Source organism: Melanerpes formicivorus, unplaced genomic scaffold (genome assembly GCF_026170545.1).
Source record: "Melanerpes formicivorus ecotype bairdi unplaced genomic scaffold, bMelFor1.0.p_v2 SCAF_62, whole genome shotgun sequence".
In the NCBI taxonomy this organism is placed as follows: Eukaryota; Metazoa; Chordata; class Aves; order Piciformes; family Picidae; genus Melanerpes; species Melanerpes formicivorus.
Window position 1 is genome coordinate 2893797 of NW_027142414.1, and position 24545 is coordinate 2918341.

The following is a 24545-nucleotide window of genomic DNA, read 5'->3' on the forward strand; positions in this document are numbered from 1 at the left end:
CACTGCCCTAGCAAAGGCAGGTCCTGTAGGAATGCTAAAAACACGGTTGTGGCTGAATTATCTTGCAAATATTCAGGAAGCAACTATTAGTCATTATGTTCCTTTCTCTAAAGACCAACAAGAGAGTGGAGTCTTGTGACTACCTACATGTGTGCTGCAGCAGTGATACTGACAGTCGTAATAGTACCTGCCAGCTTCCCTCCTTGCTTTATTCTCCCTTCAGGGGAAGAAATACTTCATGGGGTGTGTTTGTATTTGTTTGTGTGTGTAAAAGTGTGACTTCAGACACAGGTAATTCAGTGAAAAATGAATTTTCTTGTCCTGAAAATAGGAAAGCCTGACACTGTTTAATCTTTAAATGTATTTTGTACCTTATAAGGGCCACTAGAATTGGGTTTCCATCACCTGCAAGCATTATTGTACAGGAGTTCATGGCTTCTCAGAAATCTGACATCTGGCTGGGAAAAAGGCATCAGACAGGGCTTGGGGAGAGAGAAGCACATCTGCACGGATCCCATGTCATGCTATCACAAGTCTAGCAATAATAAAGAAGTATTTTTAAAGGAAACTATGTTGAGTAAGCTGTCAAGGGCTTCCTAATTCTATGATTCTATTCTAAAAGGGTTTTACAGCATACATTCTCCTTTCCTCATCTTCCAATGTTAAACTGTAAATATTCAATTTACTTTTAGCTGGGAAATGTATTTCAATCTTACTAATTAAAATATACCTCAGTATTGTCAACACCTCATTATTGCCAAGGGCGTCGTTGAGGCTGGTCCCTTGGCAGGGTTGGTTCCCCTGTCCCACTGGTAGAATTCAACAGTATTTTTATTGAAAATACATATTAATGTTGCCATACAACATCTGTTGTTGGCAAATCTGCAGACAAGAGTTTTCACATTCTGCTTCCCTTAAAGAAACACTAATTTAAGCTTTCCTATCTGGTAGATATGATACTCCTTCGTTATTGTTTTGTTGCATTTTGTGAAAGAATGCAGCCAGAAAGCAGCACGTATCGGTGTACAATGCATGCTGTTTAACTAGGCTTGAATACTCAGTCTTGAATCACTGTCTTTAAGAGAACAGTTCTTGGCTTGAGGAAGGTCTGGAGGAGGAGCCTCCTGTGAAAGTTTCACATGTCCTGCCACATCTGAGGAGGGACAGAAAGGAAAAAGTATATGCTTCCCAAGTTCTTGACTGACCTAGATCTCTTCTTGCTCCCTTTGCTGAGTTGTCTCCTGGAAATGCTACAAGATGATGTTTAGAGGTGCTGTTGTGATTAACAGACCAACTCCAGCTAGCATTTATAACTTGCATTCTCCTTGTACAACCAGCTTGACCACTGTCCTTACACTGATGAAGTCTACAGGTTCATAGTATCATAGTAGTATCATAGTATCAGTCAGGGTTGGAAGGGACCACAAGGATCATCTAGTTCCAACCCCCCTGCCATGGGCAAGGACACCCCACATTAGATCAGGCTGGCCAGAGCCTCATCCAGCCTGGTCTTAAACACCTCCAGGGGCAGAGCCCCAACCACCTCCCTGGACAACCCATTCCAGGGCTTCACCACTCTCATGGTGAAGAACTTCCTCCTCACATCCAGCCTGAATCTCCCCACCTCCAGCTTCATTCCATTCCCCCTAGTCCTATCACTCCCTGAGATCCTGAGAAGTCCCTCCCCAGCCTTCTTGTAGGCCCCCTTCAGATACTGGAAGGCCACAATTAGGTCACCTGGGAGCCTTCTCTTCTGCAGACTGAACAGCCCCAACTCCTTCAGTCTGTCCTCATAGGAGAGGTGCTCCAGCCCCCTGATCATCCTCCTGGCCCTTCTCTGGACACGTTCCAGCACATCCATATCCCTCTTGTAATAGGGGCTCCAGAACTGGAGACAGTACTCCAGGTGGGGTCTCACCAGTGCTGAGTAGAGGGAGAGAATCACCTCCCTTGACCTGCTGGCCACACTTCTCTTGATGCAGCCCAGGATCTGATTTGCTTTCCTGGCTGCAAGTGCACACTGAGAGCTCATGTTGAGCTTCTCATCCACCAGCACCCCCAAGTCTCTCTCCTCTGGGCTGCTTCTCAGCCAGTCACTGACCAACCTGCCAGGCTCATGGAAGGTCTTGCACAGAGTCTACAAAGAAGGCACATTAACATAAGTAAAGGCAGATGAATCTTGTGCTAACACCATACCAAATGATAATGCCAGCAAATGAGATTGCTCCTGTTGCTGAATTCAGTATCAGTGGTGATAGGAGAATTCTGAAAAGAAATGATATCATGATAGTGCCCTGCAGAAATTATTTAATTTCATTGTGTTAAGCTTTTCTGCAGTTACATTTATCTTAAAACATTCGAAAATAGACTATCTGTGTTTCAGGTTTTATTTTCAGGTAGGCAAGGCAGGAGAAAAAGTGTGAAATAGGAGGGGAATATATTCTCAAAAGGTTGTTTTTTTTCCCTTTTTCCTGTCTCTTCTGAAAGGAATCATTTGATATCAGCATTTTAGTGCCATTCTGCAGGCCCTTGACTGATAACTTGGACATCTGCATGGATTAAAAATGATGGGTAATGCAGCTTGTTGGGTTTGTAAATGCTTTGTGTAACAGGAAGTTTTCATTAAGTTCCATTAAATATTCATTTTCCAGATGCATGGTTGTGGAAGTTGATGCTTATTCCAGGAGAAAAGAGGGGATTTTTATTTAGGAGAAAAAGAAGAGAGGGAGAAAGAAAAAGAGGGAGGAATGCCTAGAGCCATAGAAAACAGACACACCCCTTCCCCAAAAGAAAAGGTCAGGTCCCTCAGCGACAGAAAGATCTCCTGCCTCCTTTCCTTGCACCTGTACTCACACAAAAGCATTTGCACAGAAGATGGAGGTTCGTAAAGATAAGGATTGGAAAATAAAGGATAGGTAATATTAGAGCCATGGCTCAAGGGTGCTTGGGAGATGGTGCCTCTGAAGTGACCTAGCTATTTGAAGGATATAAGACACCAAAGCCATGCTGTTCCTTGCAAACAAACCCCATCATGCTTCAGTATTGGTTTTAGCTGAGACAACAGTCTGTGCATAAGGCCAGTGTGTGGCCTGGCTCAGACAGAAGACAATGTAGTTTGTTATAATGAGTGAGAATACATGACTTGCTTTTGAAGAACATGGCCTGAACTGTACATGACAGTTCTGTCATCGAAAGGGATTGAAGGGACGTCAAACTGTAAAGGCTGCAAATGGAAGCTGTAAATTCAGCGTGGAGGAGGGGCTGGGCTGTCTGACTGCATTTGCAGCATCCAAAAGATTTTCTGTCCTCTTCAACTACCGACAGTAGTCAGAGAGTGGAGGAATCCCACAGTGGTTTGACCTCCTGCCTTAGTTCTTCTGTTTCAGGCTTAATGAAACATTTTAAATTAGTCACTAATAAATGAAGAAACAGATACCAACATGTGGGTTTCAGACATGCAAATCAGATTGCATGTAACCCTGATGATAAGGAAGAAGAAATTAATGTCTGCTATAAGTAAGAATGGTTTGGTTGCAGAAATTACAAGCTTGAAGACAGCACTTGAGCTGGGTGTCAAGTATTTGGGCTCAGTGATTTCTCTCCCTTGTTGTCACGACACAAGAGGAAGATCAAGGGAAAGAAACACCAGGGATGGGGAAAAGTATGACACCCTGCATTGCTCGGTCTCTCATTAATGATAGCTTTTAAATGTGCATGAACAAAAATACCCTTGTCGTTTGCCACCGGCTCACAGAAACTTTTTCCCTGTTTCAGCAGTTAGCTCATGGATTCAGCCTGTTTACCTCAGGAGTATGAAGCTGGCTCCCACAATTAGAGCAGGACTGCCACATTCCCCATATACTTATGGCTGGCTGCTTGGGGACAGGTGTATGTCTGCATATAAGTAAATTAGAAGGCATAAAGCAGAGAAATGGAACTAGCAGTGGTCCCAGAGTCTCTTCAAGTGCTGGAGAAACCCACCGGTTTCCCCGGGGAAACACAGTAGGGATCAGCTTAGTGTGAGGTGCCTCCCAGATGTGGAGAGGCAGAGAGGATAAGGCCAGGTGTGCTGCTTCAGTGGGGGACTGCTGTACCTCAGGAGGTGAAGGCTGAGTGCTTTTATTGCAGCCTTTTGCACAATTAGATTTTGTTTAATAACTCAGTATGTTTTCTATAACAGCAAATCTTTTCCACTCTGTCTCTTCACCATTTGCTAAGTATAAACCTCTTTTCCTTTTAACAAAATGTTGGCTTCTGGAAGCCTAATGTAATGATTTGTGTAATGAGTTTATTTAAATGCCTCCCATGCTTTATAAAGTTCAGGTTTGATATTTTAATATATCAAATAAGAAACTGAATGGGAGGGAAAAAAAATTCTGCTAGCTTGTTATCTGCAAAGCTTTTGGAGGGCAAATGCCAGATTTAGAGAACATTGTTTAAAATAATGCAGTCTTGATAAACTTGTGTCAGCTTAGAAAAATCTTGTCTGACTTGTTATGCCTTACATAATCACTAATTCTGCAGCTATAGAAAAGCAGAAGCCCTAAATAAGAAATATGAGTAGAAGCAAAATCTCTTGTGCCTTGCATTTTGTCATTTCATGTGAGTAATGTGGCTTTGTTGGTCCCTTCACCTCTAGTTATCTTCCAGGCAAAGCTCTGGGCTTTTGATTGAGATTGTAACTGCAACTAAGAAACAGCCTTTAGAGACTAATATTTTGGTTTATAGCTTGAATTGTTGCTATAAGTAATAAGTGACACTTCCAAAAGGAAATTTCCACTGAGCATATTCTGTGATTTAGGTTCATATCCATGGATATTTTGTAACATAAATATCCCTTTCTCCTTGAGTCTTCCAAACCCAGAAGCTACACCTGACCACTAAACAGGTGTAAACCAAAAAACCCACAGCAGTTCAATAAGTTATTTTCTGAACATTTCTTGTTCATTTTTATAATTAATGCATACTTTTCCCCAGCTTTGAGAGAGAGAGATGTTTGTTTTTTTACCTGAGCTGCCAGCCCTGGAAGCTATTGGTCTGTGGTTATTTACCAGAAGTTGTTCATTTTGCTAGAAAATGTTACATTAATTACTGTTAGGAGTGTGTGATCAGTGTAGAAAGGACTTCTTGTTTTCAAGATGGCCTGGGAGGTTGTAGCCAGGAGGAAGTTGGTCTCTTCTCTCAAGCAACCAGCACCAGAACAAGGGGACACAGTCTCAAGTTGTGCCAGGGGAAGTTTAGGCTCGAGGTGAGGAGAAAGTTCTTCACTGGGAGAGTTGTTTGCCATTGGAATGGACTGCCCAGGGAGGTGGTGGAGTCACCATCCCTGGAGGTGCTCAAGAGGGGATTGGACGTGGCACTTGTTGCCATGGTTTAGTCACGAGGTCTGTGGTGACAGGTTGGACTTGATGACCTTTGAGGTCTCTTCCAACCTTGGTGATTCTGTGATTCTGTGGGAGTGGTTGTTGCTTTTTCTGGTTTCTGTGATGGATTGATCGGAAGAGGGAGATGGAAGTGGGATACAGCACTGTGACAACAAGAGACTTGGGCAGTGGAGATTTTTGAAAAGGTCTGTTTGGATGTCTTTGTATTGTGTATCAACCCATAATGCTCCTGCTTCTTTGAAGAGATACCCAGCCTGCTTAGGAAAATGAAGAGTAAGTGTGGTGAAGGCAGCAAATACTTAAGGCAAAAAATATTTGTGTTACTTGGCTTAATTTAAAGGTAAGATCAATTGTTGAAATCAAATTATTGTAGCTCCAGAGTGGTAACATTCGTCCTGTGTAAAATGGTCCTTTCATAATAAATTGTAGAGTAAAACTGACTGGGTTGAATAACTTGAGAGTGCTCAGTGTGTGCATCTTGGAACCCATATCTGACTGCATCTTTTGGTGGTGTCAGGCCTCAGTTTGGGAAAGGAGATAATCCAAGTTACTGCAAGCCAGCTCCTGTTCTTCTGGAGGTAGTGTTTACTGTACAAGTTGGGGCAACTGAGGTTGACATGGCTCTTTATACTGAATTCCCTTGCTCAGTATCTGTCTCACTAGAGTCTGGCTGATGCTAGAGCAGTTAATGTTCTAGGACTGCTCTGCGACTGCTGGAGGGCACTGCTATTGCTGGGCTCTTCCTGGCTGCTCACAAATGCCTCAGGTGCTGGAGTCTGACCTCTCCTGGAGTCTTCTTGTCTGTGAACCACAGCTAGTCACCAGCAGTACCTGGTAACACTGGTGGTACAAGAAGAGAAAGGTGGCCATGCCAGATTCCATTTGCTTGGGCTTGCAGTGGTAGCTGGCTAGTGTCTGACTGAGTAATATAGATTACATTCTTAATACTTATATGATTTACAGAACAACGTGTGTCCCCCTTACCCTCTCACTTGCCATTTTTCCATTATCACAGGCATTAATATTGGCCTATGGTTGCCTGACTCTCCAGTGTTACACTCGTGTAGGATACTTGAGTCAATTAAAATGTCACTTTTTTCATTACTGTTAATTTACTTTGTGGTATAATCATTAATAACTGGGCTTGCTATTTTTTAATTATTTATTCTGTTGATAAAAAGTTCCAGTGGTCACAATGTCCACCAAAAATCAGCAGGTTTAAGCATTGGTAGAAGAAAAACAATGTTTACGTGAGCATAAAAGTGTTTTACTACCAATCTGGAGATTTGAATGCTTAGATAGTGGTTTGGGAGTCAGTCATTTATTCAGTTTATGATTTTGGTTTGCATGGTAATTTTCATCACTTAAGGAAAGTAATCATGCCCAATTTCCTCAAAATGAATCTATATTTATGTCCACTTGCAATGCATTTAATTGTAGCTACTAAGCAATTAAATGGTTTTAGGCAGATGCTTTAAAATGGAGTAATGGCAACCCTTGTGTTCTCCCTACCCCCACCTCCCCCCATCCTTGCAAAGTCTTCTTTAAAGAGGAGTACACCTTCATTTTTATAAAATGCATCTATATCTCTTTGTGGGAGGGTGTTGTGTGTCTGTGTGTGTGTATGCATATATGCTTGCTAAGCTGGGAAGTACATGGTTCATTCCAGGGCATCCCCTGTATCTACAACCAATTCCTTCAGTTCCTTTTGCTGTTGCCTGTTCTTTCACAGCCTAGCACAACTCCTAAATGTTCTCTAAACTCAAAAAGTATGAGAGAAATCAATGTAGATCTCTGAGACTGTGTCTGGGTATAGGTACATTTGGGTATTTATCCTCCCCTCCCCCTTACCGTTCTTAGGCGTGCTCTGTGCATGAGATGTTCTGAGCTGTGTTTCCTGGGATCTGGATGGCTGTGCAGGTGAGAAAATCATAGTCTTCTTTGCTCAGGAATTGTATTCTATATTGTAATTTTAGTTAATATTTTGATTCTATAGCTTATTAAAGCTAAAAAGAATTTTAACAAACCAAAGACAAGTCTTAGCAAAGGCTGCCAGCAAGTAAGTATGTGAGAAAGATCTGGAGAATGTTCCTGCTAGTGTAGCATGAATTTTATATTCAGAAAAGTAATCCTCATTATAAAAAGGTCTTGACTCATCAATAAACATATTTGCAAAGAAGCACAATAGAGTCCATTTAACTTGGTAGTGTGCAAGTGGTGCTATCATATGTATGTACAGTATTTTATGAAGCATCAAATAGGTATATTCTGTATTATGGGTGCTATAAAATATTCTATTCATATGATAATATTTTGAAATGAGAGAGGTGTTGTTTATGACGAAGCACAGAACAAACTATGGGAAGGAGATGAAAGGAGAAGGAAAAAAGCTGTACAACCTGGTTAGTCAATGTTAGTGCAACTATTTGGCAATTCAGATAATAGCACAGATGTCAGTGTGTCAAAAAGTGCTTTTGAGAGTAAGGCTGAACTTCGGGCAGACAGCAAGCTGTTGGAAACTGGGGATTTCAGAAGTGCTTGTTGTACATGTCTATGATGGTCTAATTCAGAACAAAACAGGTCAAACTGAACCAGTGATTCCCAAAACAGAAGTGAGGGAAAAGTAACACACAAAAACTTGGGATTGAGACAGAAAAAAAAAAGGGTGAGGTAAAAACAGAGTTTACTGAGCAAAATCAGAAGAATATAGTAAAAAATTACCTTAGTCTATTTGCAGAAGCAGCACAGTGCAAAGCAGCAGCAAGCAGAAGCAAGCGAGCCAAAAGCCCACGCAGAAAACTGCTTCCCCATCCGTCCTTGTCCCACCACCATCCCATCAGAAAAGACCCATCTGTAAGAACCCAGAAGCAGCCACCAGAACAGGAAGCCTCTCATGTTACAATCTGAACTTCAAGACCATAATACTTTGCTCTAGCCGGCACCTCCAGTTTTGAAGCTGGCACGGCTGCAGTATGGCTAGAATAGGATAGACTAGACTAGACTAGACTAGACTAGACTAGAGTAGAATAGAATAGACCTGACCAGGTTGGAAGAGACCTTCAAGATCATAGAGTCCAACCTATCATCCAACACTATCTAATCAACTAAACTATGGCACCAAGCACCCCATCATGTCTCCTCCTAAACACCTCCAGTGATGGTGACTCCACAGCCTTCCTCATTCCAATGGGCAATCACTCTCTCTATGAAGAATTTCTTCCTAACCTCCAGCCTAAACCTCCCTTGGTGCAGCTTGAGACTGGTGCTGGTTGCCTGGGAGAAAAGATCAGCTCCCACCTGTCTACAACCTCCCTTCATGTAGTTCTAGAGAGCAATAAGGTCTCCCCTGAGCATCCTCTTCTTCAGGCAACCCCAGCTCCCTCAGCCTCTCCTCACAGGGCTTGTGCTCCAAACCTCTCACCAGCTTTGTTGCCCTGGAATAACAACAGCAGGTTGAACTCAATCCATGACAATATCTTAGAATTTGTTGCCTTTCAGATCAAGGGATGGCAATGACTGAATATCACTGCTGGGATAAATACCACTGCCCATTTGTCATAGTAAAACACTTTTTGTGTGTATGAATCCAATCACTGGTTTCAGTATTTCTGATATAAAACTTGGTTATTAATGAGTGAATCTTAGCTCCTTTGAGCTCTCGTTTTTTCCAGAAATCCTGTATTAGAACATCCCTTCGCAATTTTATTTATAACAAAGTACAAGGGAAATAATTGAAATGCCTGACAAGCAAGAGAATTGGGGACATACCTCACAGCTGAGGCTCGTGATAATGACACTGCCTCTCTTTTTGGATCTAAATTATATACAGGCCATATAAATCTACTTCTATCCAGCCAGTACAATATTCTGTTACAAATCACGGAAGTACAGGCCTGCTTTTAGATTCATCAAATGTGTTTCCAAATTAAGCCAGAACTTACTGGCTTTTTCCTCCTCAAACCTATATTGTGCTTGATGTAATGAATTTCGGCCTCATGGTTCTGTTCTAAAAATACAGGGGGGTTGTACTTTTCTTTCTGTAAACGTTAGTAGAATGGTTCCAAGTATTTTGAGTTCATCTTTTGTTTCCAAGCGAATTGGGGAGTTGCACAAGTAACATCTGTGACAGATTTGCTGGGTTTGCATCTATGCACAAACCCCTCCTTTTCTACTGGTTCCTTTACTTTTCTGAGGATGGCAGAGTATATAACCATTTGCAATTTCTGAAATCCAGCTGCATGTATGTGGCCTTGAGACTGTTTTCCATGGATCATGTTCACTCCCTGTTAAACTACCCTCATTGCTGACAACAGGTGTCAGCAGCAGGTTATCTTTGTAAAGGAAACAGGGCAGGAGGGAGTTACAGATTTTTGACAGGAAAGCCAGCAAATACTTTTGCTTCTTCTGTGAAGTCTATGAAAGGTAATTTCATGTGTCCATATCTCAAGGAGGATGTGGTGGAGTTCAAGAACATGCGGAAAAGGGCGACTCGCATCAATAAGGACACGGAGTTGAGCACCCATTTTATGAGGAGGTGGTGAAAATGCTGATTCCTCAGCATGGAGACTGAAGGAAGCTTGATCATATTTTACAGAATTATGAAGGCAGTGAATAAAATGAGTGCAGAGTTGCTATTCAGATCCACATTGATCTGATATGGTGGAGGGTTCCTCTAACTCCATGCACTGTTTTCACATACCCTTTTTCCCTTTGTGGAGTGTCTACTGAGTACTCACATCCTTGTGAGGAATGGATACAGGTGTGCTCATGGATGTGGCACTTGGCGCCATGGTCTAGTCATGAGGTCTGTGGTAACAGGTTAGACTCAATGATCTTTGAGGTCTCTTCCAACCTTGGTGATACTGTGTGAAAAGAGTGCGTGAAATTTTGATATGGGCAGTCCAATGGAAAGAAATGGTGTGTGGTTGAATGAATTTAACTTACAGAGAAGCTCTCTCCCACAGAATGCGATGCTGTAAGGAAAAAGCTATTGTCAAGCTTCCTGAAGTCTTTCAAGTATGTTCGCTTGTCCACAGAGTCCTCATTGTCCTTTTAAAATAAATTCCACAGCCCTAGAAAGTGCAGGAGTTTATTCATCAGTTGACATTGTAATTGTCTTAGGGTAATCTGTTTTCACATGCAAATTCAGTTCAAGATGATGAAAAGGGATTCATGGAGGCTGCCAGAAAACTCATGGGAAACCCACTGTAGCTTTTCCAAAATGCTTAAGCAAGAAGGAATTCTCAGGCAGTGGGGGAGAAACTCCCACTTCCAAGTTTCTTGTGCCAGAAAAACTTGTATCAATGGCAACAACCCCCACCTCAAAACCAATGTATACAGCGAGAAAACAGCATAAATGTGCTACCAAACAGCTATATATATATATATATAAAAACACAGTGAAGTTGTGGATTGAGTGAACAGGGCTGTGAGCAGCCTGATCTAAAGATATTCCTTCTTACTGCAGAGTAGTTGGACTAGATAACCTTTAAAAGTCCCCTTCAAATTCAACACATTCAATGATTCTTCATCATTGTGCGTAGTGTGAACATTAGATTGTGGTTCAGTGGAAGAGAGGCATCATGTGAATGAAGTAGTAAAGACTGAAAATATAAATCAGTTAGATTAGGCTGTAGAAACACTACATTAAATATATTTGTCCTTTAAAAGTTAATTTAAGAAATTCAATGTATGTGGCCTGAGGTGTCCATATATCCATCACAGACAATTAGGCAACTAAGAACAGCATGTCTAAGTTGTTCCAGCAGAAGCAGGCCTGCCACACAGCGGACAGTGCTGCAGCTTGACAGCAGGGAGCTCTTAACCACAGCGTTTGCCTATGAGTAACATTGCTTCTGCTAGGTAGCAGCCAGAGTGTGCAGCATTTGGGTTCCCTCTGGTGGTTCAGTTTCAGGCCCTGCCCACTGAGCTAGAATAGTGGGATGATGTTATTCCTGAAAGGCTGTGAATTCATTTCCTCTGTGGTTACATTTTATGATCTTACGTAGTTACCACACCAGTAAACAATCTCCCTTGGAAAGAGCAGTAAATATACACCTAACTCCCCAAATGAGCAATTCAGAGCTTAAGCAGATACTTAGAAGTTAAATACACAAATGCTCTACTTAATAGGAATGGTGTAGGTATATGCTTCCACGCTTTTCTGAACAAAAACTTTAATGCTGATTTTGTCTGTCATCACTGAACAGTTAAACAGGCTGTACTTACAATGCTTCACAAGCCATTTCCTTGAATTTTGTCATTATCTGTAATGTCATTGCCTATGCAGCCATGAAAATGGCACTTTCAGGCATAACATGAAGGCAATAACCATCTTTAGTTTCTTTGAAGGCTTGAGTGAAGTGTGCAAGTAAGAATAGACTCCCTACTTAAAGCAGAACCAGAACTCTGAAGCTATGGTTTTGCTTATAACTTTCTTGCTATACTATTCCCCTAGCTGTGGACAGGTGATTCACTCTCTCCTCAGCTTTTTTCATTTGTCAAAGTAGGTTTATGGACTCAGATGATTGCTGGAAGGCACACCTCAGTTAGTAAGTGGCATGAAATTATCAGCTGTGTTACAAGGGGCAGTTGGAGCAAAAGTGGCACTTGCTCTGTCAAGTGCCTATCTGTACAGAACACCTGCAGTCAGTGGAAAGGAGTCATTAAAAAAAAAGTAAAATTAATTCCTCATGCTCAAGTCCTGAATAGAATGTGCAGGTGCCACAGTTAGCATACCAGAACAGGTTTAGGAGTAGTATCTTTACAACTGCCTGGTCCTTGCACTTTTGTCTAGATATGTGCTATCAACCAGTGTCTTTGGCAGCAGTAGCTGGATTTGTGGTCTGACCCAGCACTGCTGATTTTGTGTTCTTGCATTTTCTGTTGTACTGATTAAAAGGGAGTAGGAGTCATCCATGAGTCCCTCCTCTTCATCTGAGTCTGAAATGGAGAGGACCCTGTGGGCTACGTCAGTGTGGTTGTCTCTTGTACCTCCCTGGGAGGTATCCCAAAGGCAGAGCTCAGCTGATGTGGTTCCCCAGATGCAGCATCCATTCCAACCACTCTATAGCATCTGGTCCCTGCACTTTCTCTTTCTCCTCTGCAGGAAAAGCTTGGGTGGTAGAGGTAATCTGATCCCTGTTGTCACTTACATGGTTGCTTTTTTTCCCCAGATGAATTAAACTGAATAACATGTGGGCATATTTGTGGCCTGATCTCCAGATTTTGAAAGCTCCCAGCGCCTCTGATCTGGAGCAGAGTGACGTTTCTCCCAAGCCATGCTTTGCCACTTGAAATGGGCACTGTTTCCATCAAAAGGTTCCTGCTTTTCAGTTAAGTTCTGACAAGTGTCACAACTCAAAAATAACTATGTTAATTTCTCATGGCTCTGGTATAGCTGTAGACATTTTTCTATGGTTCAGCCTGTCATTTGCAAGACACTGCATAATTCCATTAGAAAGTCTCTGAAATCATGTAGTCCTTACACAGAACCAGACATATGCCTCATAGTACATACTTGATTCTAACAGTAACTTACTGCTCTTCATATCCCCATGAAGTCGGAGCAGAACTTTGGGGAGACTACCAAGAGCTATAAAACATGAACAGCATATGATTGGAGATGGAGAAACTTACTTTTCTTTTGCTTCTTAGTTAGACCAGAGTTTGTGCTTCCTGGAGAACCACACAGCACTCAAGTCTTGCATTTCTCCCTCAAGCCCTCCTCTCATGCTGCCTGGCCTCACCTTGGCAGTGGGGCTGTGCCCTAGGGGGTCATCCATCAGCTGGGAACTGGAAGATCTCATCAGTGTAGCAGCCATTTCCCATTTGGCCTGGATAATGCAAGGTAAATGGTACAAGCAGGCCAGCTGCCAGATGGAAAATTGTCCACTGGGAGCCTGCAGTTAGAGGGAAGGAAGAAATTGCCTGCTACTTTCTCATTGCTTTTTTTTTTTTAATTTGGAGAAAATATTTGTGGTGTGCATCCTTGGTACATTGAGGTGAGTATATGTACAGTAGAGTATATGGTACATTTGAAGATACAAAACCATTTCTTAATTTTATTTTCATGCCCAATTCAACTGACATTTTTTAGTTGCTCTCTTGTTCTGAAGGACTGTGCTGGGTTGAAGGGTCAACTTTCCTTCCCTCCCACCAGGGCAGAAACAAATGAGACTCAGACAAATGGATTGCACAAGTGGTGGAAAGTTTAAATGGAAAAAGGCAGTGAATATTTTACAGAGAACCACAAGCACAGTGACAAAATGAGATCCCAAAGCATACCCAGAAGCATCCCAACACTTCCCTCTCCACACCTGAGGGTACACCCAAAACCCCCAGGGCTCTTTCTTCCCCCCCTCCACTGTTAGGCTAATCTCAGCTGGCCAGATCTGAGATTGCCATTTCCCCTTCTTCTCCAGGCATTAGGCCTGGCCAGGTCCCAAGAGACCTGGAGATGACTCCCCCTCCATTACCAGATAGGGAGCATCTCCCATGGTAGCAGTGAGGGAAGAAACAGGAAGTGTAGAACCTTGCTGATGGTTTTATAGGGAGCAGGACATTATGAGATGAAATACGCAGCTTCCTGTGTCCACCCACTGGGGTGGACCCTTGGGACACTGGGAGTGTGTCTTATGTGGCCACAGCAGGGGGGCACCCAGCCTGAACCCCCACAAGGACTAGAAAATATTTTAGAATTCTGTGAAGGAATTATGCAGGAGGCAAACCAGCCAGCAGAATAATTCTTTCAGTTGTAAAGAACTGAAAATCTTCTGAAAAACATATGTTTTGAAAATGAGGCATGCTGGACCTCGGTCTTTTGCAGAACTAAAGTTAGTAAGCAGTTTGTCTGATTCATTGCTTATTGCAACAAAGCTGGTGAAGGGCCTCGAGCACAAGTCTTAGGAAGAGTGGCTGAGGAAACTGGGGTAGTCATGTCTGGAGACAAGAAGAATGAGGGGAGTCTATAATTCTATACAGCTACCTGGAAAGCAGGCTGTAGTGAGGTGGTGGTTGCTCTCTTCTCCTAAGTAACAAGCAAGAGGACAAGATGAAACGGTGTCAAGTTGCACCAGACTAGGTTTAGGTTGGGTATTAGGAAAACATTCTTCACCAAAAGGGTTGTCAAATTCTGTAACAGACTGCCTAGGGAAGCTGTGGAGTCCTCATCTCTGGAGGCAGCTAAAAGTCATGTAGATGTGATGCTTAGTGGTATGGGTTTGTGGTTAACACTTACATTGGGTGATCTTAGAGATCTTTTAAAACCACAATTCTGTGATTCTGTGACATGAAGGAATGTCTACAGTTCTGAATGGAGCAAGGGTTGGACATCTACCCACAAGCAGTTTGCTGAGGCAGCAGGGCATAATGCTGCAGGTTCATGCGCAGCTGACTTCAGGTAAAAATCTCAGTAATATTATTGCAGAATAAGCTGAGGCATCCCTGTTTCCAGTTGGTGTGTGTGCCCTGAGTTTTAGCTTACCTGTGCTGATTACCTACTCCAAGTGTGGAGTAGCCAGGTGAAGCCAGCAAAATACAAGTGGTGCAGCATGAATATGGTGAGAATCATTCCTACTATTTCAGCAGCTTTCTGAAAAATGGTACCAGCTCAGTCTGATGATAATGATGCAGATTGTGTGAGGAGCTTCAGAGGTGGTATTTGAAATGTCGAGGAGCTTCAGAGGAAAAAGATATTGATTCAAAACACAGAAAATCAGATAATGGATTTCTAAAGACATGTAGAAACTATATTTGGAAAATTTTTCAGTAGTTGGCAAGTTTACAGAATCCAAGCTGAAGAAAAACTAGTGGAAAGTTTTCTCTGAAGAATATTATGAAAAGATTAGGCTTTGGTAAAAGAAACTTCACTCTGCCAAAAGGTGACTATAGTAAAAAGAATGACCTCATTTCAGTAACTCAGAGGAAAAAGGGCCTTGAAATGCCATCTGTCCCTAAGAGATGCGATCTGGGAGCTTTGACAGGTAAAGGAGTTCTTAGAAGTGCATACTCTCCAGAAGGTAAAAAACCTGAAGGTTTCTTTCTCGGGTTTTAGTACTGGCAGAATATGTAAAATGTTCTCTGCTGTTGTGAACTCTGCTTAGCTTCCAGATCTGCATCTTTTTTTTCAGAAAAGTGCCTGTATTTAAATGGGAAAGCTTCCCAGAGGAAGGAACTCTGAACTTCAGCTTCCCAGAAGTGTGTACCAGGGTTGCAACTGAAGAAAATTCAATGGCATTTTATGCTGTGCTTAGAATGGTGGAAGGGACTGGCATCAGTCTTTGCACTTGTCTCTTCCTGAATTTGAAAGATCAGCAGAGGTTTTATCTTAGTGTTTCAAATTAAATTCTACTTTGAATGTGTTTTAAGGGGATGAGGGGAAAAATTAACTAAAATCAGTGTGTTAGAAAAAGCTTCTTCCTTCTAGACCTCCTGATGGAAGTAACCAGGAAACATCATAATTATTGTCTTTTGACTCATGTAAAGAGTTAAATCCACATTTTTAGCCATTCCACCAAAAATGAATAGAAAGTAAAATGGTCAGATGTGTGGAACCAGATTTGAACTTGAGTTCACATCAGTTGATGATAAAGCTTGAAGTTTTCTTTGAGCAAGCCATCTTAGTGCCCAGAGTTGAGCCTTGGAAGTTTAAACTTGGTTCCTGAGCCTGTACCAAAGGTAACTTTATACTTTCTTCTGCATCCTTCTGTATCCACCAAATAGCAGCCACTGGACAGGGTTCCAGTATCTACAAAGGTTCCATATACCTCATGCTCCGGGGTGAGACTTTGCAGTGTTGTTGAGTTTCTTTCACGTGTTCTCCCATCTTCTTTGCAACTGCAATGTTATTCTGCAATTTATCAATCCCTACATGAGAACTATGCAGAATTGGGTGCCAGATTATCTGCAGTAAAAAAAAAAACAAAAACAAAAACAAAAAAAACACACCACAACCAAAAAACAACAAACAAAACCACAACTTATGTTAATGTTGTTGTGTTGCCTCGTTGTACCTAGGAAATTTCTCCCAGTGTTGATCATGATGCAAGCAAAAGTTAGGTATTCATGAAAACTGTTTTTCCTAAACCCTCTAATTTCAGTTACTCAGATCAGTGAGTGGAGAGCTTTAGAATCTCTCCATGAAAATCCTTTAAGCCAATTTGACAAGTTATTCTTGGGTTTTTTTCCCTAATATTTTCATCACTGCTCATAACTTTGATTTATCATCCAAACCTTTTCACAGTTTATGTGACATGGTGCTAGCAAGCAGCCTGAAACTTTTTCTCCTGCAAACCTGAAGTGCTCGTGTTGCCTAACTTGTCAGCCAAGCTGTGGGCACTTACACAATGTTGATATTAAAGTCTTGCTCCTAGAGTCTTAGATTATGGTGCAAATAATGAAATATTGTTTCTGTGATTAATAAGAGCCCCTTGCCACCTATGCAGTGATATTGTCATGAAGAGGAAAAAAAACCAGGTGTTCTTTTTCTGTCTCACTTTTGTGTCATGTATTATGCATGTTCAGGGTATGTTTCTTGTGAATTCAGAGTGATAAAAAGACAGAATTATATGGTTGAAAGGGACCTCTGGAGATTATCTAGTCCAACATCTCCACCCTCAAGCAGGTTCACCTATAACAGGTTGCAGAGGATGGCATCCAGGCAGGCTTTGAATGACTCCAGACATGGACAGCCTGTTCCAGTACTCCACCACCCTCAACATAAAGAAGTTCCTCCTCGTGTTTAGATTGAACTTCCTGTGTCCAATGTGCCCATTACATCTTGTCCTGAAAAAATACTGGCCTCATCCTCCTGACACCCCCTCTTTTAGTGTAATTTATAAGCATTGATGAGATCTCCTCAGATTCTTTCCCTCCTTCCTTTATAGATTTTTTTAGTCACAGTTTATGGATGTAGATATTCTTGTGGGAGCAGTTCCCATTCTGTTCAGGCTTACATGTTTTTTTACAGCAGCCCTATAACCATTCTTTTCTGGGTCAGCTTGTTTTGGTATATTTTGCTGTGCACAAAGGCTCTGCAAGAAGGATATTCACAGTGTTGAATCATAAAGCAGTTGTTTATTGGGCAATACACAACATAGATGTGTAGAACTTAGGAGATACTGAGTGAAGCAGTCATAGTAAGCCATTCAACGAGCTGAGCAGTTGCCAATAGGTGGGTACAGGACAGCCTCTGTGTCCCCCTGGAAGGGGATGGTCCTCTGTATTGCTCAGTTGTGGTCTTTCAACTTCGCATTTTTCCTGAAGAGCTTGATGTCTTTTCATCTCAGTCCTTTTCCTCCCAAGTTCTTGGAGGTTAAATGTCTCTATCTCCTCAATCTTACCTGTGCCTGCAATTGCATATTTTTTTACCACATGTCCCTATTCTGTGGAGGTCTTACAAGTTAGCAGTTCACCCATAAGGCCCTTCCTCATGTACTGCAGAAGGCAGGAGATGCATAGAGGATAAAGTTAACCAGCAGAAGAAGGTGATGGTAGGGTGATGGTAGCCTGTGTAGGTTCTTCATGCCTCTGTCACATTGCTCCTGCATGGTGGTGAGTAATTGCTTGGAACAAATAGTCATTAATTGTATTCTGATTTGTCAAGTAGTTTTTCATTTCGGACAGGCTAACTTTGCAGCCTGGGTGTAACTTTAACCCTTTTTGCTGCTCTGCACAGGATGTTCCTACAAGGCAAGGCTCTCTGTCTCAAAAAGGTATAGATTAGAAAAAAAAAACTCCAGCTGAGCACTGGGAGGAAAAAAATCCATAATATTAATAGCATCTAATACTGCTACAGTTCAAGAAAATATCTTCTTAAAATAACTTGGGTTTAATGGTGTTTATTTCATACTTGTTCATTTATCAGAAGAGAATATTTTTTTCAGCTGTGCCATAGCTGTAAATCTTTTAATGTGAGGTGAAATAAAACCTGCATGCAAATAGCTTTAATCAACAAGCTGTGAATGAACTTGGGTTAAATGTATGTTAAAAATAGAGAAGGGAAAGTCTAGAACATTTTTTAACCAAGTTTCTGTTAAATAATTCATAGAACTTCAGCCTTTTCCAACTATCTCTTTTTACTAAAAAAGAAGTAAGCAGAACTGATAAAAAGATTCTGATAATTCTTTTGTGCAAATTAGTGTCTTACAGATGATTTGTCATAATTTCTGTCCATTTGGCTGTATCTGTTACATTTATCTCTCTTCCTGTTTTGTAGAAAGGTAAGAACAATTTGTTCGTAAAATACTGTGGGCAAGAAGTGCTTCCTTCATCCTGTAGGCAATCATGTAATGCCTTGAAACATGAGATTTGATTAACTTGTCCCATTGTGTGAGATTGTGCAGCTGCAGATTTTACTGAGGAGTGCCACTTACTTTCTGTAGTGCCTGACTGCACCTTAATATCTCATACCAGTGACTTGGAGAACTGCTAAGTCCTGGCATTGTGATACTTGAGAGGGATGTCCACAATGTTCAGACTGCTCGCAGCAGTTCTTGAGTTGTTGCAGAGGACAACACTACAACACTTTGTAGGCTACTTGTAGCTACTGAGGGGAGGCTATCACTGCTCTCTTCCTATTTGACTACCGAGGTGTCTTTTCCCTTTTCCTTTTCTCTCTAATTTCTTGTAAGACTTCTTTTTGTCCTCAAAAAAAGAGAAGAAGCATCTTTATAGCTCTCATCTAAGATGATATTTCCTGCGCAGTCTTGATTTTTACCATGGAGTACTCTTTCAATCAGTCCTTTGTATATTATGGTGTATTATGTCTAATGCTTAAACACCATCACCTACCAAATGCGTAGGCTTCAGGAGAGCCTACTATGATTGCTCATCACGGTCACATAAAATTACTACATCTCTAGCTGTAGCAACCTTCTATATTGAATTCACCAGCTTCAAGAAAAGGAATTACATCTTATAGAATATGCCCCAGTTATATGTGAAGAAAATAAGATTGTGTGTGACTCAAAGGTTACAGCTAAATTTAAAAGAAGATTCCATGCATGCATTTAGAAGAGAATAGGATGAGAGGACCTTGTGAAGAGCTACAGTTCTCAGGCTCAGTGATCCTGGCTGGACATGCTCACTCTGCATTCAAAGATACTGTTTGTTGTCTGCCCAGGAGAGCATGTTCCTATTTACTTTAAGGATTTTGTCTCTCAGTGTTCTGAACGTTTGTTTCCCAAAGTAGTCTCTTTTCCCCCTGTGAAAGAGGAAGAAGGGCATAATGAGTCTTTTCTACTTCCTGTCAAGCATAAGAAAGTTAAGTTCATTTTTATGATACCCCTTTTCAGGCTGATGAATCTGTATCTTGTAAGTCTGATGCTATATAATTACTGGCACATCACAAAGCCGTATCTGGATAGGAGATCAAGAAACACTCAATGAGCTACACCCTAGGGCTGTTTTTACACTTCCCCACACATACAGAAGGCATGGCTGAAGGGCCTGTATGCTACCTACAAAGTGAATAAACAGCCCTTGCTTCAGACACAACAGTTGTTAGTATTAACAGATTGTGTCAAGCATTTGTCTATCCATGACTGATAGGGTTTTCAGTTATTTTTTCCCCCACTAATTCTAATGGGACTTCTTGTAAGCATCTTCATCCTCTTAGAAAATCTTCTATACCAAGGATTTAATATTTGAATTTGAGGTAGACACAAGACCTAGCTGCAAGAGTGGCACAAGCTTTCAGTCTTTTGATGATTTTTCATTCATAATCTGTGTTACATTCTTGACTGCTTCAGCACTTTGCATCCCCATCCTAGAAAGGTGATGTTAAACGGCTGAGAACACTTGAGTGTCTCAGTGGTCCCCAGAGACAGGACAAGAGGTAATGAGAATAAACTTGATCATAGAGGGTTCCATCTAGGCATGAGGAGGAACTTGTTGCATTTGGGTCTGGCTGAGCCCTGGTGCAGCCTGCCCAGAGAGGTGGTAGAGTCTCCATCTCTGGGGATTTTCAGGCTGCGCTTGGGTGTGTTCCTGTGTGACCTGCCCTAGATGATCCTGCTCTGGCAGGAGGGCTGGTCTTGGTGATCTCCAGAGGTCCCTTCCAACCCCTACCATTCTGTGATGCTGTGAGCTCTCCAGTATCACACATGCTGCAGAGACTGATATGGCTGATTTGTTCACATTCCTTCCTGCTGGTGTTCTGCCCTCTTCCCTTTCCTCTGTCCCTCTCAAGGTAGGAAGCTATAAACTTTTGTAGTGCTACATATCCAGATCTGATTAACAAATATGGTTGTGTAGGAGGCTCTGCATCCTTCAATTCTGAATGTCCTGGTGTCAAAGGATACCTTCACCTGCTGTTGGGATTGACACATGGCTGTCAGCTCTCTGCTTATACATGAAATGAGTCTGTACTGTACATGAGGTGCATGAGCTTGTCTGGACATGGTCACTCTGCATTCAAAGTTGTTCTCTGCACAGGACAGCATGGTCGCATCAAGTCTGTGCCCCAGCTCTAGAAATCCCAAGGCTGACTGTGATGGCAAATTGTTTTCTATGCTCCAGTATGTTCATATGGGCAGGGAAATCCTTTTCCTTGAAGAGAGGCAAAAAGAGGATAATACCACTCCTACATATATACAGAGCACAAGTACCCATTCAATGCAGTTTCATTTTCCTCTCAAAATGTTTATTTTGTAGGGAGTGATGGGCAATAAAGAAATAGTAGTGGCTGTAGATTTATGTTATTTTTAATATCTTGGGATGCATGAACTGGGACTGTGAATGGTCACTTATCAGGACCATCCAGCAAGTTGTCAGCATTATTACCTATTTCTAATGTAGACCTGAGTTGCAGAAAGGAAGGACTCCTGGGAAGCCACAGGAAAGTTAAAAAAAAAATCCCAAACATCTATTACTTTGTAGAATTGGAAGTGTAATACCTGAAGGCCATCCAGCTAAAGCAGAGATAGCTAAAGAGTGTAGTGTATGAGCTGTTTTACTTTGTGTTGCTGATGTTGTTGATAGGCCTTGTTACAAATCAAGCTGCCAGAGAAAGAGCAACTCAGTTAGGTTAGGTTGACTGATAGCCTCGCCTTAATCACCACTGAGGTAAAGCTGGATTTCAGTGTTGTGAACTGTACCCTGCCAATCACTATAATCATAGATGTCCCAAGTTCTTCTCTAAGAAGGTATAGCACTGCAAAATGGCAGCTAAAGCATCAGCTGGGTTTTCATTTCTAGGATCTAAATTTCTATTTTGAAGTGAATTGTACTGGGAAGGCACAGAATTTATACATAGAATAGAATAGAATAGAATAGAATAGAATAGAATAGAATAGAATAGAATAGAATAGAATAGAATAGAATAGGTTGGAAAAGACCTTCAAGATCATCATGTCCAACCTGTTCTCCAACACCACCTAATCAACTAAACCATGCAACCAAGCACCCTATCAAGTCTCCTCCTGAACACCTCCAGTGATGGTGACTCCACTACCTCCTTGGGCAGCCCATTCCAATGGGCAATCACTCTCTCTGTGTAGAATTTCTTCCTAACCTCCAGCCTAAACCTCCCCTGGCACAGCTTGAGACTGTGTCCCCTTGTTCTGGTGCTGGTTGCCTGGGAGTAGAGATCAACCTCCGCCTGTCTACAACCTCCCTTAAGGTAGTTGTAGAGAGCAATAAGGTCTCCCCTGAGCCTCCTCTTCTCCAGGCTAAGCAACCCCAGCTCCCTCAGTCTCTCCTCATAGGGCTTGTGTTTCAAGTATGTGTCTTCTCAGAACATATCTAGCAGGCAAGCTCATATACTGAGAGAAGAGTTAACATATGCTATGGGTGCTGGAGACATGCATTATTGTGGAATCCTTGTTTACTCTAATTACAGCTGGGAAGACAACCTCCAGCAAGGCATTAAATTGGGTCAACAGCTAAAAAAGCTTGGGAAGAGACATTGATGACAGCAAGCGGAATATATACAGGAAATAAACGGCAGTGTGGTGCTGGGCATGACAGGCTTTTAAATGCTGTAAGAGTGCCATTAACATATAAGTAATAATACATTAGAGAAAATATGGTTACCATGAGATGATGAATAATTCTCAGCTGTTAAGGCATTAGGCTCAGCAGACTGCTTCTAATCCTATGGGACTGATTACTGGAATCATCTTGTACAGTAGCTACTATAAAATATCTTAGTTCTTATTACTTAAAGGAGCTACATAGCTGAGTGCTGTCATCATTAAAAGATTGCAGGTATAAGCGTTTCAGACATTGCTTGTCCTCTCATCACCCCCTGCTGAGATCTTACAGATCCAAGCCAAATCCTTGTCTATGGTTAAAAATTAAACAGAAATACTGTGTCAGGCATTCGCATTCCTGTGTGGAGCAGAGCAAAGCTGTCACTTGATTCATAGCACACAGTAGCTGCAGGACTGGAGGATTGGACAAGTTATCTATTTTAAAGGCGAGGAACAGTCTCCTGCCTTAGGAAGGAGAAATTTGAAGGAGCCAAGGCAGATGGGGTCACACATAAGTCACTGGGACTCAGTGGCATTTGCCTGAAGAGCCTGATCTCTGATCAAAAAATGTAACAGTGCTTTGTGCTTATGGTCATCTTGCCTCCAAAGCGATGTGTGGGAACAAAGGAAGTCTCAGCAGCTCCGTTAATGAGTTTGAGTGTTTGGTATCTGAGCCCACACAGCAGCTCTAGCACCTACTGGCCCTTGCTCTGTTGAAAGCCTAGCCTCTCACCTGCACTCCCTGGCTGCCTGAGTCCATTATCGTGGTCTCTTAGGGAATCCTTACCTTCTTCAGCATTGCGAGTGTCCACTTTGCTCTGCATTTCTTCCCAGCGGAGTCTTTTCATCTCTTGGGTGCTGAGCATGTCTGCAGCTCATAAGTGTACGTACATTTTACTGATCAGTAGAAAAGGTGCTCTGGGTGATCTTGGCCAGTAATACGTCAGGGAGGAGCATGCTGTGCAGAACATCCTGGGCCTCTGCTGCAACATTTGCTGCACTTCCCTCCATAATTAGTTTTATTTAGATGCAATGATTAAAAGACCATAATAATGCATTCTTTAATACCTCCCATATGCCTCTCCTGTTATCTGAAATTGAAGCCAAGTGCAGGCTTTGCAAACACTACAGTCATCCTGAGGTTGCTCAGAGAGGGGAGAATGGCTTACAAGGTTTGAATCAGCCCAGTCACACCAATACTGTTCCACAAACACCTGCATTTGAGAGTTTGATTAATGTTATTCACACAAATGTGACTGGGAGCTCTGAGTCAGGCATGGTGTAGGCAGCCTATATGCAAAGCTTCCTTCACAGCTCTACCAGTGCATCTTCATGCTGGTTTTTTAGCAATTCCTTATGCTATTTCAGTTCTGGATATCCTCCCCACCATGGTCATCACCAGGCACACAGACAGATATGTATTCACGCACAGCTCTATGTGCCTCCCTTCTTGTGCCACATTTTTATTCCAGCCCAGACTCCCAAAGTGATCTGCCAACGTAACTCAGATCAGCAGCACAGCTTATCACTGGTCATAAATCACTCTGCTGACGTCCAGGTCTGCAGTACTGTGGCAGGGGAAGCAATACAAGTTAAAATGGAGAGGAAAAGAGGATATAACCTGGTTTTATCAACTTAAATTAGCTTAAATGTACAAATAGTTCTTAAAGTTGTTACCAAATCATAATCAGGAATGACAGGGCACTGTAATTGTGGTGGCTAGAAAACATGTGCTGAAATTTATGCTGATGGCAAAATAAGGCAACATGGTACTCCTCAAATTGTGTACTCGTTTATGCTATTTACGATCAGTGACTCTAGCACTGAAATGGGTATGTGTGATATATTGACCTTTTACAGGGAAAACAGTGCCAAGGAAGGAGGAGGTGCCATGGAGTAAATTTGGTGTGATTTTTATCTTGTGCTCTGTAACTTTGAGAAATCCCTGTAATGTACTTTTGAGTCAGTTGCTGTTATGTACTTATGAGTCAGTAGCTGTAACTGTAGGGCAAGAGAAATGCTGGCTTTCACCTGCCAGCAAAAGCATGGGCTGGCTTTAGGCTTTCCAGGTTTCACTGGGAAACACTGGGGGAAATTCCAGCAGAGAAGAAGACCTTGATTTTTCCTTGCTTTGCTCTGGTGTATTGAATATTGCCAGTAGTAACATATCCAACAGATGTACTTTCTT

General features: G+C 41.9%; 1 protein-coding gene across 4 annotated transcripts in view; it reads left to right on the forward strand.

Annotated features, from left to right (window-relative positions):
- Nucleotides 1-24545, forward strand: part of RGS6 (regulator of G protein signaling 6) — a 296480-nt gene that overhangs the window by 131067 nt on the left and 140868 nt on the right. Inside the window, exon 1 of one of the 4 annotated variants that reach the window (XM_068162149.1) lies at nt 7281-7304. The exons of the other annotated variants lie outside the window; for them this stretch is intronic. Within the exon in view, the coding sequence (XP_068018250.1) occupies nt 7293-7304 (12 nt within the window). The 5' untranslated portion in view covers nt 7281-7292. Of the gene's footprint in view, nt 1-7280; nt 7305-24545 lie in introns of those variants that run through there. 4 annotated transcript variants of the gene reach the window in all.